Genomic DNA, 15,155 nt, shown 5'->3' on the forward strand with positions numbered 1-15,155 from the left:
TTAATAAGAACTTTAAGAACTTTAATAAGAACTATCTATATACAGGGAGTCAGTCTCCTTGAATCAAGACCAAGATACTATAACAACTATTTATATTTCAGACAGTAAAAATATAAGTTAATGATTCTTCTATTCAACATCTGTGTCACAAATAAACTTTGGACCAACACCAACTTTGTACCCTAATGTCACATTTAGCTGAAATGCCAAAAGAAAAGAAAATGCATAAACAATTCCCAACTTTTGGAACTCCTAACTAAACATATTGATTGGATCAAGTGGATGATAAACCAATCCAAATGAAAGATGAAAATTGAGGGGGTCTGGAGCTTATTAGATCTTCAGCAAACAAACCCACTCAAATAGGCTACTAATCAAAAAAAAGTGTGTCCTCCTAGGAAAAGTTACTTGTATTCAGTTGCATCATTATCTTCAGTGACAAAAACACAACATTTTAGAGGAAGCTCTAAATCAAGTTTGAGACTCTGTCAAGCCATCCTTAATTTGATTTGAGATATGCATATACATATAACAGTTACACAAAAGCATTCTCTCTGAATAATCTTTTACCAGGTGGCTAGTTAAAAAAAAATCATCCAGGACCATCAGTGTCACTTTACTGAAGGTCTAAAATTATGCAGTCTCTCAAATGAAAGCATAATTCCTCGCATTACTTGAAAATTCTCCAAGTAGGCATTATGTTTCTTAGATGATGGAGACGTCTAGCAGGGAGAGTGGATCTGTGAAGCAGGACCGCATGTCTTACGGGTGTAAAGCTCATTCTCAGAGCAGGCGCAGTGATAATTGAATTGAGCCTGTGGGAAATGAGCTAGCGCTAGCATCTCCGCTCTCTTTGATGGATCCATCCTCGGTGGTGTCTATCAGGCCGCGATTCACTGATCCTCCTGCATTAACGGGGGGAGGAGAAATGACCCTCCAAATCTAGTAGGATGAGTGCCTCAATTTCCCCATATCCTGCTAATTTGTGTGCGAGAGAAGCATGAGCCATGCTACGAGTAAAGAAAGCGCTTCCCCCACCCCACAACTGCCTTTAAACAGGCCTGCTTTGAATGAGTAAAAGCAAGCAAAAAAAACCCCCCAAGATGTGCAATAGGATAAACCCTGAATGCTCTGTATTGTGTGTTTGATCCTGTCAATTATCAGTTATGACATGAGTGATATAATTCAAGCCAAGTACTATCAGAATCACTGCATAAAATACACTTTAAAAAAATTACACCTTGACTCAGTCAAACTAATATACATAAACCTTAATTATCAACCAAGGTCATAAAACACTGCACAGATAATCAGATTATTAAGTCATATGACTCCTATGCATAACGTATATTATATATACAGTACATATATACATAAAATATTATAGTAGTATACATGTATGACCAATATGCTAAATCCTAAAATATACTAATATTTTGTCAAGCAATTGACAAAATGACCTTTGACCTCCAAACTCAATCAACCATTTAGACCCTATATTTTTGTATAAAGCTCTCTGTTGTACTTCCACCATAACCTCTTAGTTTAATTCCTAAATTTAGAAATTGCTGACAAAGTCAGGTTGTCACAGTTATTCACCAAAAATTAATTTTAAAAGGTCTGTATTTGTAAGCAGTTAGACAAACACCACATTTTATTTCAATTCTCCGATTCGATGTCAAGAGTGAATATTTCAGCGAATGGATAATTCATCTTCTGAATGTAACCTCCAAATTGGCTGTGTAAATATAGACTAAAGCTGAGATTTGCATTGGCTAACATTTGGGAGGGAGAACAGAGTTATTTAAGGATGAGCTTAATGCAGTCGATATGTGAGCAAAGGAAGGTTTCGCTCATATTTCTAGCACTGTTACACATTTGCAGTTTTGGAACACGAAAAGGCAACTGATTTCACATTTTAATCAACGTCTGATGTCTGACTTATTTTTTTTAAATATACAAAGTGGATATGACAATCCTGATGCATTTACTTTCCTGCAGAGGCATTCTAGGAAGTGCCATGATAAAAACAATCATTTTATTTGTCACCACCCTTGTTCATGCGCCGATCAAAACAAAATACTTTAACTGCATTCCTTTCCACATACGAGTTTAAAAGCATTTGAACTCAGGCACAGAGAAACATATAGAAAACAAAGCTTTATTGTGGCAAGAAAGATTGTGAAACTAGTGCAAGGTGGCATCAACCAGCCGTGAGACTGTTATTACTCATCGAAGAGACGCCAAACAGGAGAGGTGGGGCTCAGGGAAGGAGTCAACTCAAGGTCAGCTGTCTTATGAAAGACATTCCAGCCAAGTGTTTCACCTTCTCGACTCTGTGTCGCTTCTACCGAAAGCTGTGCAAGTTTCAACTCATTATCAATGTACAGCCATTCTCTAATAAAAATAAACCAGTGGGACTGCTTGTCTTTGTACATTTGTTACTGTCGAATAAGGTTGCTTTAATAATAACATTGGCTAAATAAATATATGTAAAAAAATATATATATATATATCATCACCTATATATTCAGGGTTTTTTGTATGTTTTGCACATTATGCAACACAATACACTCTTAAATATAAAGGTGCTTCATGATGCCATAGAATAACCTTTCTGTCTAAATGGTTCCATAAAGAACCTTTAACATCTGAAGAACCTTTCTGTTTCACAAGAGGTTCTTTGGGGTGAAAGAAGGTTCTTCAGATTCTAAAAAGGTTAAGAAAGAGATGGTTCTTTAAAGAACCTTTGACTGAATGGTTCTTTGTCGAACCAAAAATGGTTCTTCTATGGCATCGCTTGAAGAACCTTTTGAAGCACCTTTATTTTTAAGAGTGTATCTATATATCGGCCATACCTTCATATATTTGTAACTGTCTGCTTAGAATAAAAAAGGTGTGTAAAAAAAATCACCTGCTATATATTCGGGGGGGGGGGGGGGGGGGGGGTGTTATTATTTGCACATTATTTCAACAATATCTATGAATCAGCCATACATGCATTTATGGTCAGAAGTTATTGTTAAACAGTGATATTTTTTATATTTATTGACCTTTATAACTCAAAATGATGTTGAAGCCAGACAGTATTTCATTTCTTTTACAATCAAGGCCTTTAAAGGGATAGTTCACCCAAGAGGAAAATTCTGTCATCATTTACTCATTTACATTTACTTCTGTCATCAAGTTGTTCCAAAACTGTATGAGTTTCTTTCTGAACATAAAATAAGATATTTTGAAGAATGTGGGTAATCAAACAGTTGCTGGTTCACACTGATTTCCATAGTATGAAAAAAAATACTATGGAAGTCAATAGGAACCAGCAACTGTTTGATTACCCACATTCTTCAAAATATCTTCTTTTGTGTTCAGCAAAAAAATTATAATAATAATAATAATTTTAGAACAACTTAAGGGTGAGTAAATAATGACATAATGATAATTTTGGGGCTAATTATCCCTTTAATGAGCTGCCACCAAAATAATGTAATATTAACTGTATATAACGATAATTAGGACAATATTTGTCTTATTTTATGTATTGGCCGATCAATCATATATGTTCAGCTGATAGACATACTAACAGAAATGCTAACCTTCAAAATGTAGTCATTGGCCATTAAAAAAAACATATTGGCTATTATTAGACACAGTAAAATCTCCTTAGATTGTTTGCAGGAGATATCATATTAATTCATCATGGTTTAACAGTAGGGGAAAAAGCTGTAGCAACTTGCTGTCTAGGTGGAAACTACATTTGCCATGGTCATTTTTGTGTAAAGAGAAGACAAATGGCAATAAACCACTTCTCCAAATCCTTCTAATGACAACACAAATATTCCCATAATTTCCCTAAACGTCCATCAATGGAAAAACTTTCACATAGAGTCCAAATTTAACCCTGCTTTTTCAAAGTAACACTGAAAGGGCTACCAAATCCAGCGTGATTGCTGTGCATGTCACCTCAGCGCCCGGCGCTAAAACACACACATATCTAGTGGTGCGAGGATCCTCAACAAACACATCTTCCTTTGTTCAGGAAATCCTTTCTCCAACATGAACTGCAAAGCTGAACTTTGGGCAATGCAGAAGCGTCAAATCCAAACATAGCTTTTTTTTCACCCTTAAGGATGAGTGATGCTTGCGGTTTCGACCTGTCCTTCAAACAAACCGGCTTTAAACAGCAGGACTCTGAAGTGAGAAAACACTCCAGGACATTCCAGGGTTCTTTTCCAACTGGAGAACATTGGGGAACAAACAAAGTTGATATAAATGTGTGATATTCGGATATGGCAGGCACTTGGGCGACGTCGGTGCCACTGTGGGGACACATGCAGAGAGGCTTGTGGGAGGTATTGTGTGTTCAGGGATGTACATCACTGCAAATATTTACACGGCAGCTGATGTACAATAGAGGAATCACATGACTGTCTCTTCTCGAACACATGCTCACGTACATGTGCTTAGATTAAATCTATGCCAATGATGTTCTTCTCTAACGAACGAACAAGTTATTAAAAACTTAGCACAACTCACGGCTAGGCCCAAATGGACTCTGTATTTCTGACCTTTCCTAAGCTGATTGTGAGGGAAGTTTACTAAGAGATTTATACTCTTAAGGCCTGTTCACTCTTAAGGGCAATAACTAATATCAATGATAAAGATGTATTTTTAAAAATGTCGTTCTACATTTAAAAGAATATCAAGTCCACACCACAACTATAAAACAATAACGACAGAGGAACGATATCACTGGAATCACTTTCAAAATGATTTTTCTAGCTGATGAATGCTTAAAACAATGACAGCCAATCAGAATCCATCCTGCTTCAATGATCTCAAGCATTTAAAGCAGCAGATGACATAATTGCTTATAATAAACTGAACGTTCTCTTACTTTGGTGTGGATGCTAAATTATAAGTATCTTCAGTGAGAATTATTATTACCAAACAAAATCATAACTGTCATGCAAAATAAAATAAAAAATTATATGCATTTCTTTAAATTGTCAAGCATTTTTAGATCATAGTATTTGTTATTTAACACAATGTATACTGATTTAAATAATAATAATACTGTAAAAAGCATATTTAATGATTTATAACTATAATAAAAGGAGAATGTAAAGAGAATCATCACTGAAAATAATGTTATTTGCAAAAATAAATTAAAAATAAACAGATAAATAAAAATGTCCACACTAATATAGCTATCGTTCATTGAATGGGCCTTTATTAGCAGATGAAAACATAATCAAATCAGCCAAAATACACAAAAGATAAACATGCGAGAAATGATTGATGGGCATCTGAATTCTGTAGAAATTTGTTAGAGCGTATCCACCTTATTTATTACATAAGAACAGATGCAGCAATTTGTTTCTTGAACAAAAACAGTTGCTATGTTGCTTGATATTGCAAAACTGGTATTTTGTTATAATATTATTAAAAAATTTATTGTAATAATAAACACTTTAGATTGTAGGGTAAACACCATTTATAGCATTTGTTTTTCTTTTAGCTATTTACCTACAGCGGCTAGTGAATCAGTCTTGCATATTCAAAGAAAATAGTTTTCTTCTGCATTGCTAAACAAGGGGGATACAGGAACAAAGCAAATCTTTAAGTCATTTTTATTTCAATGACAGTTTCTCAATCCTCTATTCCTGCTCTCTTAATAAATTCTCCAACTCAAGTGCCAACTATCTACGTCCAGTATTTCTGGTTGTTGCAGGTCTGTTTAAACATTCACAAAATACAAGTGCGTAAAAAAGCAGTAAAAATGCCATACTGTGAAAGTGGCCCGTCATTGTTCAGCCGGCCTCCTTTGGAAGCATGAATGTGTTGAAAAGCCGAGGGGAGGCCGGGGCAACAGGACCAGGCACTCCGTCCTCATTTCCACTTGATGTTTGAACACAGGCCACAGGAGTGACCGTTTAAATTGCTCCCTGTTCAAATAATTCCCAAGCATCTGTGGTTCACAGCAAAGTAAGCCTTGTTTGTTTTCCTCTCTGCTTCATGGGCCATCACTAGGTCGTCTGGAATCTTGCTTGCAACCGGGTTGTAGGAGTGTTAGCATCATACGAGTGTCAGTCTGAAACAGTACACCCCTTAAGAGTTCATGGATCAGAGCTCCTGTGGTACTAACCCAAATTGAATTTGCTTATTTCAGAATAAAAAAAAAAAATCAAGGGAATCACAAGGCTTTAAAATTAGAAGCCAAAATATTTACTTACTATAGCACACATTACATTAGTTAAAATAAGCCTGACAATCTTCATATCTGGATTCTTATTTAGCAAAAACACAAAACTAAACTGTTACACTATTTCTTTTTTTTTTTTTCTAGAATGATTTTAACAGTTTCCATAGCAGCTTTGACATATGCAAGAGAGATATAATCTTTAAGAGATTGTAGAAAATCATGGAAAATGAATACACACAAATGGATGAAACTCACAAAATCTGGGTCATATTTCTCCCCAAAAACAAAAGCAAACATTAGAAAAAAATATTATTTAAGAATAGTATGACGAAATTAAACATAAGTGTAGAGATAAAGAAATCTGCTCTTATGACCTTTATTTATATATTTGCATTGTGACATTGTTTTCATTACAATTATGCACCCTCCCCCATTTTCATTACGTCATGCAAAGTAAAAATAGTTATATATATTTAAACCATATAGTCTATAAATAATATCATTTATACATATTTAAATAAAACATATTGTAATATTATAATAAAAAATTATACTGATTTATATAAAGGCATTTTTTTAAAGCATCATTTTCTTATTACTAATACTAATTAAACTAATAAACGAGCATGTAAAGAGAATCAGAGAATAATGTGAATTACCAACACTAAATGAATGAATGAATGAATGAATGAATGAATGAATGAATGAATGAATGAATGAACAGCCACGCTAATTACATTAGAGAGTATTCTGGAATGTCACAATGCAAGAAAATTCTAACGGTCTTCATGCAGAATTAATTTCTTATTTTATCTTTTGAAGTAAAATATGACCTGGGCATGTTTTCATAAGACTGACCCAAACATCCACAAAAATTCTTCATTTCGAGAACTTTTCAAGAGATGCCAACCTCTCGTTGGGTTTTATAGCTCGAGTCTTTGTATGTTTGTGAGTGCATTGGCCTTTTTGCTAGGTTTGTTTGGTTTCAGATCACAGTAACCAGGCTTCCACAGTTAAGCAGTGCCCATAGGTCTATTCCTTAAACCAACACAGAGGCACAAAAGAGGAGGACAGAGCCCTGAGGGATCCCTCTATCACTGGCGGACCACCCACTTAGGGAGCAGACAAGCCTGTTAGGCCACACGGCACTCCATTCTAGGGATTTTGAACTTCAATGGGACCCACAAGGAAGCCGAAGGGGTCGCCAACGCGCCTCCTGCTCTCCGTGTAGCCAAGCACGGCCGAGAGAGAGTGAGATGTGATATCAGGGTGGGTGGCTGTCGGAAAAGCTGAGCGGGACCACACCATACTGCCGTAAGAGGAGCCAAGCTGATGGGACCAAACAGTACATATACGTTTCCAGCCCGGACAGCACACACAGGGGGAGGGGGCGTGACGGGTTATGTCAAAGGTCGATCCACCTGCTAAGAACAAAGATTGTTGAGATTGTAGCCCTATTTCTGCTCTTGTCGGGAAGGCCAATTCAACTCCATAGGAAACTTAGCGTGTTTGTTATGATGGACTTGGTGTGTGTGCTTTGAATTTGGACTGCAAAAGGACGGTTTACCCATGCAAGAAACCAATCCAGCATCTCAGTTGTAACAACATGACCCAGCCTACAGCAGTCTGCTCATCCCAAACCATGTCAAACTAATAAAATCAGCAGGGAAACAGACTCAAGAGAAACATCATCTCACAGGCGTGACATTCAATTTGGGTTCAAAAATGTGCATTCACCCTTATTTGGCTGCTCCAGGACACTTTTTAAAACAATCGTAAAGTGTAGCAACTACCAATGCGGGATTTCAATGGCCGATATTGATATTTAAAGAGCAAGGTGGTTGATGACTGATAAAATGTTGTAATATAGCTATATTTCACAATTTAATCATGGCAAAGGAAATATATACAATTGCTGAAATTTGAACAGTTATTTTCCACATTATACACTCAAAATTCACAATTAATTAATTAATTCAATAATACTTTTTTTTTTTTTAGTTATTTGTACACTTGTTTTGCACACTATATACTCAAAAGTAACAATAAATAAATAAATACACCAAAGCTGTATTATTTTATTTTATTTTTTTATTGTCCAGGCTGGCACAGACACTAGAAACAAATGCCAGACATAAAACAGTTACTACAATCATCTAACATACCCAGTTAATGTAAAATGTGAAAAAAGAGCCAGTTTAAAACATTTTAACATGTGGGCAAATTTAAACTATGATAAAAAAACAAACATTTTTTAAATAAAATTATATAAATTAGAACTTATCAAATTTTTATGATACTTCCACAAATGAAAAACAATTATTTTCGATTGCACTGCATATTCACCAGTTTAATAACTGAATCTGACTGTCCTTCTAAAGAAGTGGATACTGGTTACAAACCAATATTCAATTTAATGGCAAATTGTAATACAGTTCTGGTTCACTAATTTGATTGACACGTATTTATTCAGACAGTATTGAAATTTACTTCATTATTGGTATCACTCCAATTGTTTGTCATCACTAAATGTAATTACAATTCTATGATTTACAACATACTCTCATTACCAGAGCAAAAATAAACAAAAAACTAAATACTGCACTGTGTCCCGATATAAATTTTATGTTTACAGAACTGCTCTCTAATAGCAATACAACACTCGCAAATGTTCTGTAACAGTGTTGATATTGCTAATCAGTCAAAAATTCATATTCAAAACACCTTGCTTTCAGAATTGAATCAGCAATGTGCTTCTCGTTTTAGAGGAACATGCACATTGCTATGTTGATGTCGGCTAACTGCCACTTGGATCCCGGTAGCTGTACACTCTTTATCAGTGGTAAAGGATAACAGCCTTAAACTAAACAAACATTCAAGCTAGATTAAAAGAAAGAACTGGGTGGGATCAGTGCTTCATGCTTATCTGACACTAAAAAGGAAGGAGATGGCTTTAATACAGGTGACTGCAATGCAAAACTTCACACAAAAAAACCCTACAAGTAATATTAATGATCGTAAAACATTATTTTGCATGCGTGAGTGGCAGACATAATGTCTGTGTACCGAAAACACACAACCCCATAAAAATCAGGCATGCAGCCATATACCCAGAGGCACACATACACACGCTTGGTGTCTAAGATATCAGGATACATGCTAAGTAGATCCTGTTCTAGGTCTTGGCCTCCACCCTTCACTAGGATGTAACACTTTGGGTTGGGCTCTTCTACTGCAGGATGTGTCAGCACATCAGAGAAACAGCTAACCTGGCATTAACTCCGATAAAAAGACAAACACACGCAACGCAGAGGTCATGCTATGAAGGATCGAACCTCATCGGCAGCCTTTACAATGCACATCACTGTTTGAGAGTGAATGACTGAAGCTCATATGATTATCGGTGAAGCTCTCCAACATATATACATAGATTAGACCATACAGATGGAGACAGTGCCAATGCAAAGCTTAAAGAGGAAGCAATAACGCTTCACAACAAATGAATTACAATCACACTATCACAATTATTATATATGCAAAGAATATATATATGAAGAAGGACATTTCATATATATATATATATATATATATATATAGATATATATATATATATATATATATATATATATATATATATATATGCTATACACTATTGTTCAAAAGTTTGGGGTGAGTAAGATTTTTTTACGTTTTTGAAAAAAGTCCTTATATTCACCAAGCATGGATTATTTGATTAAAAAAATAACTTATATACATACAGTAACCACAGTAATACTGTGAAATATTATTAAAACTTAAAATAACTGCTTTTTATTGTAATATATTTTAAAGTGTAATTTATTCTTGTGATACAAAGCTGAATTTTCAGCATCATTTCTTCAGAAAGCATTATAATATGCTAATTTGGTTCTCAAGCAAAACAGTTTTGGTGCTTAATATAATTTGGAAACCATGATATGTTTTTTTTTTTCAGGAATCTTTGATGAACAGAAAATTGAAAAAGATCAGCATTTATTTAAACCAGAAAGCTTTAACATTAGAAATGTATTTCCTGTTACTTTTGATCAATTTAATGCATACTTGCAGCATAAAAGTTTTAATCAATTAAAAATAATCTTTACAAAACTTCCCAAACTTATAGTATACAGATCACTGTACAAAGCAATGTGGATATTCTTATGGGTGCTAAAGAAATGTGGTTTTAAACTAACAAGAATAAAAAAAAATCAAGATTCTTCAGACAAGGTACCATATTAATACCATATGTCATAGTATTTACATGGAGTAACATGCAAATACCATGGTACATGAAGATTTAGTGTCATGATTTTATCATCTTATACCACAGGACTTTTAGTAAGGGAACTGCCTGTAATATGCAGGCTTTAATAAACCTTTATAGCTTTTTAAAAGTTGACAATCTAAATACGTGTCATTGTTAGAACCCTTTGATATTTGACTGTTTTCAGAAGTCAATAAAAACTAATTGCAATCTTTAAGGTTAACATAATGTAATGCCACAGCACTCAGCACTTAAGACACTGTATCTGAAAATATAACATAAGGATGCCCTCTAGTGCCCATATTTAAGAATGCACTTTCTCCAAAAGTGTGAATACTGTGTATAAAGTGTGAATCACCCAAAACACAAAGTTACCTAATCAATAACAAATGAAGTTTCCCAAATTCAGTCCATCACAAAACAAAAACACCTCTGTCAGATACAAAGGACAGCACTCTCTTCATACTCACCTTTGTACATATCAACCAGTGAATCCTTCAGTTCCTGTTTGTGCATCCATGACAGCTGATGCAGCTCCTCCTCACTCTCTGAAAAACTTTCCCTTAAAAACAACAAAAGATATGCATCAATAACTTATTGCTGTTATTCTTGAATGCTAGTGCTTGAGCTCAGTGTGTTGAGTGAGTTGTGGTCATGTTTACTAGCTCTCAGTGTGGGTTAGACTATCTCTTCTGCAATGTCCTCATGAGCTCAGGGCACACACCAAAAGCTGAGTGTGTGTATGACCAGCACTACAATTACTTTCCTTTCTGCAAAAACATCAAAGTAGCTGCTACATTCATAATGAATAGGTTTCTATGACTGGGATATTCCATTTTACTCCAAAGCACAAGGGTGTGATGGCTAGTAACTCTATCATGGAATGGGATGGGTTTAAATATTTCTTAGCATGCAATTATTCATGCAGATAAGCTGGAAAATTGGCAAAATAACTGGCAGATCCTGACAACCAGGACTGTGATGAAAACAGCCCAATGTCCAGTCAAAACTCATGCAAAGACCAATAAAATCAGCCTAATAAAAACCCACAATACCACAGATTTAGAATTCCTACGATTTCCTTTTATTCTTGTTAATGCAAGTGAGGGGTATTTAAATATATACATTTACATATGTTAAAGTGGTTATTTATATTTCTGGCATGACAGCTCTGAGAGTTTAGCTTGGTAATATACTGTACATGACAATGTAAATGTGTTTGGCATTTAATGTGTTTACTGCTGCGGCAGAGTAGGTACCGAGACTTGCTACTGCCAATACGTCCACAGACATGCTGCTGTGAGCATGTAAGAAATTCTGCTGTTTCACATATAATATAAAATAGCCCCCATATATAACATACATGAAATGATGCCGTTACAGATCCATACAGGTGGAACTGGGGAAGGTGGAGGGTTTCTGAAGCATGCTGCAACTGCTACAACAAGCAATAGCAAAGTATCTGAATGTTGAGCAGCTAGCTCATTGGCTGCTGATGTGCAAAGAAACAGCTGCACACGTGAATAATGATGTGATTATATCAGATTGAGTTAGAACCTATAGGTCTGCTTTAAATTTGTTATATTATGTCATCATCAAAACTTGCAAGACTCTGCAATACAAGTTTATTAAGTTTGATGATATTAGGGCTTTCCAAATCAACAGATTTTGTCAAGTGAACTTCTACAGATATACCCTGCTCAGTGTACACTGTGCAGGGACCCTGTGAGTCAGAGCACACGGTGCATTGAAGTCTGTTTGGGAAGATATAATTACAACATCAGACGCATTCAAGTCACTTTGGTCAAAGCAATATGGTGATGTACCTTTTCTGATGTGACTGTCCTGCAGAGTCTAGATCCAACTTTAATCAAACACACCTGAACCAGTAATGAAGGTCTTCAGGATTACTTGAAAACTACAGGTTGGAGCAGACTGGACCAAAACTTTGCAGAGCAGAGAATTAGCAGGATTTAATATCCCTGATGTAAGTATAACAACGTTAAACATTGCACTCGCTTTTAAGATATTTTGTTATTAAAATATTTTAAACAAGTCTAAAATATTTCTGTAAGTTTACAAATGTACAAATGTCAATTAAGTCGAACTTAAAATGTCTAAATGTCAGTGTGATTACAAAATCTCAAACCAAGTCGTATATATTTTAAAGAAAACTAGCACAGCCATGCAGTTTATGTAATGAAATCCACCTGTGGTTTCTCTGCTAGGATACCTGTGGGAGCTTGAGAGGATAATGGTGCTTCAAGCATTTGTATTAATGGTAAATTTGTTGTAATAAATGACATTTGTTGTATTGTAAGTGGGAAAAATCCAATTTGCATGTACAAAATACCATAGTATTTTGCAACTACAATAGAATGTATAATTAAGTTGACAGCACTTTCATAAATTGGATAAAAACAAAGAAAAACACACCAATTTGCATTCTTTATTCATCATTTTGTATATGTAGAATTAAATTCTGTAATTTTATGTAGAAATAGTACAATGCCATTTAATTCCAACCAAAGTAATTTGAAAGTAACCTGATGTCGTAATTACGACTTCACAAGTCAATACAAACTACATTATACAGGAGAATGTAAATGCACTTAAAGCTTTAGCATAATTTAGTTGCAAGTTCCACTTGTTTTGATCTTTTATATCTAATAAAATGTAATTCAGGCAATTTGAACTCTGCCTTAAATGTCCAAGTGCTTTTTAGGGCTATATTTCTGTACTACTGTTTTCTTTAACCAGAATAAAGAAGACCTTCTTACAACTATATCTGAACATGAATCATTTGAAGAAGAAGAAAAAAAAAACATACATGTAAATGAATAAAACACCAGCTGTCTTCCTGACAAACCTAAAAGTTGTCTGAGGTCTAGAAGACGAGACGATGGCTATCTGCTGACATTAACAAAGTGTGGCATACAGTTTCTTTCAAATAACATCATTCCATACTCTACAAACACCTCGCTAAATGTACAATATATCCACTTAAGTAAAATCTAGATCCCATGAGCAATACGCTTCTGCAACCTCACAGATAGTTCCATTATGTCTCATTAAGTACATCAGTGTAACTGTTTAATAATGGAGATCCCATCTATACTCACTTTATAGACAGCTCATTCTCCAAAGTTGATATTTTGTGTTTTGCCCTCTGAAGTGCACATTGAACATCCCGTGCCATGCTTCTGATATTCATGTATGTGTTAGTGTGAGTAAGCCGGCGTTTTCTGACTGGACACTGTATACTTCATCTCAGCTTGCACATCCAATGCAACATGATCCACGAGAGGAGACACTGGCTGTGTATCAAAACCTAGCAAGCTCCCCATCTACATAGGACATGCCACCATGGCTATGTTTTTAAATTTGTGATTTTATTTTATATGCATCATGTTAATGTCAAAGTGTTCTTTGAAAACACCATATTAATAAATGATAATGATTTAGTTATGTTGGGTTTATAAAGGTCAGTGATAAAGGATGTCTGAGCTGAATTTTTTTAACATGTACCATTTCTCAATGTGTAATTTCATAAAAAGGTCAAAATATGTGATATAATAATAATAATAATGATCATGATGATAACTTTAAAACTGTCATAAAGGTGTTAGGGTCCCCTTTGCAAATTATACTATAGATATTTAATTTAATTTAATTTAATTTAATTTAATTTAATTTAATTTAATTTAATTTAAGAAAATATAGCTACTATTATCCTTGCAATAACAATCAAGTGAAATAACGATCAAGTGAAAAATGATCATTTGTTTTTGTTTTGTTTTTTAAGTTGAATTTATTTTGAAATTAATATCACTCTACAGCCATAATCTGTTCATTTTTTTATTTAAAATAAACGTTACTATTAATGTTAAAAAAATAAAACGTAAAAAGTCAAAAATGTCGAATTTTAACCCAAATATGTAATTTAAAAAAAATTAATGAATTAATTAATTAATAAATTCAAGAAAGTAGGAAAACGAGAAGACATTTTTCCCGTCTCAGTGTGATATATAATGAGTTAAAAGCACAATATGTACTTTAATATGGGGGGGGGGGGGGGGGGGGGGGGGCAGCGGTGTTTTATCATACTAGATACGTTTGAAAGTTATGTTATAATGCTACTCTGTGCGGTCGTCACCGGTCTATTAAAACGCACAACACATTAAAGCGTCTTTGGCGTTTCAGTACTAGTGTGTTTTCTACAAAACAAAACCGGAAATCGAGGGGGTTATGACGTCATTGGTAGGCGACACGACGACACGGTCCGTGTCACTAGTTAAAATCTCTTATTTCTCCGGATTTAAACATTCTTCGAAACATGTGCGATACTGTAAGTACACAAGTCAGCAAAATATATTACACTGTTCTAGTGTTTTACCACTGTACACGCAGTAAATGTATACAAAAACAAGTGCTCAAAACCGCTGTCTAGGTAGGCAGTTCACTAGTAAGTGTTGAGACACAGCCCTTGAATCCATCAAACAGCGGCGCACGAGTTTAAGACTAAAAAAGTAGCGCTCGACTGAAGCAGGAATGTTTCAAACAGGTCTAATGTGTTACTATTTCTAGACAAGTCGTAACTGGTCAAAGAAGTAAACTAGCGCCTTCAAATTGCTGCCTAAGTCCCTCCTAGAGTGACACACCGGCGTC

At 34.9% G+C, this 15,155-nt stretch overlaps 1 protein-coding gene across 1 annotated transcript in view; it reads right to left on the reverse strand.

The window, feature by feature from the left end:
• LOC109050327 (mirror-image polydactyly gene 1 protein-like) overlaps window positions 1-15,155 on the reverse strand; it is a 73,420-nt gene that overhangs the window by 58,004 nt on the left and 261 nt on the right. Inside the window, exon 2 of the mRNA XM_042773602.1 lies at window positions 10,958-11,049. Coding sequence (XP_042629536.1) covers window positions 10,958-11,003 — 46 coding nt within the window. The 5' untranslated portion in view covers window positions 11,004-11,049. The remainder of the gene's footprint in view (window positions 1-10,957; window positions 11,050-15,155) is intronic.

The sequence above is a fragment of the Cyprinus carpio genome, chromosome A17 (genome assembly GCF_018340385.1).
Source record: "Cyprinus carpio isolate SPL01 chromosome A17, ASM1834038v1, whole genome shotgun sequence".
NCBI classification, from domain to species: Eukaryota; Metazoa; Chordata; class Actinopteri; order Cypriniformes; family Cyprinidae; genus Cyprinus; species Cyprinus carpio.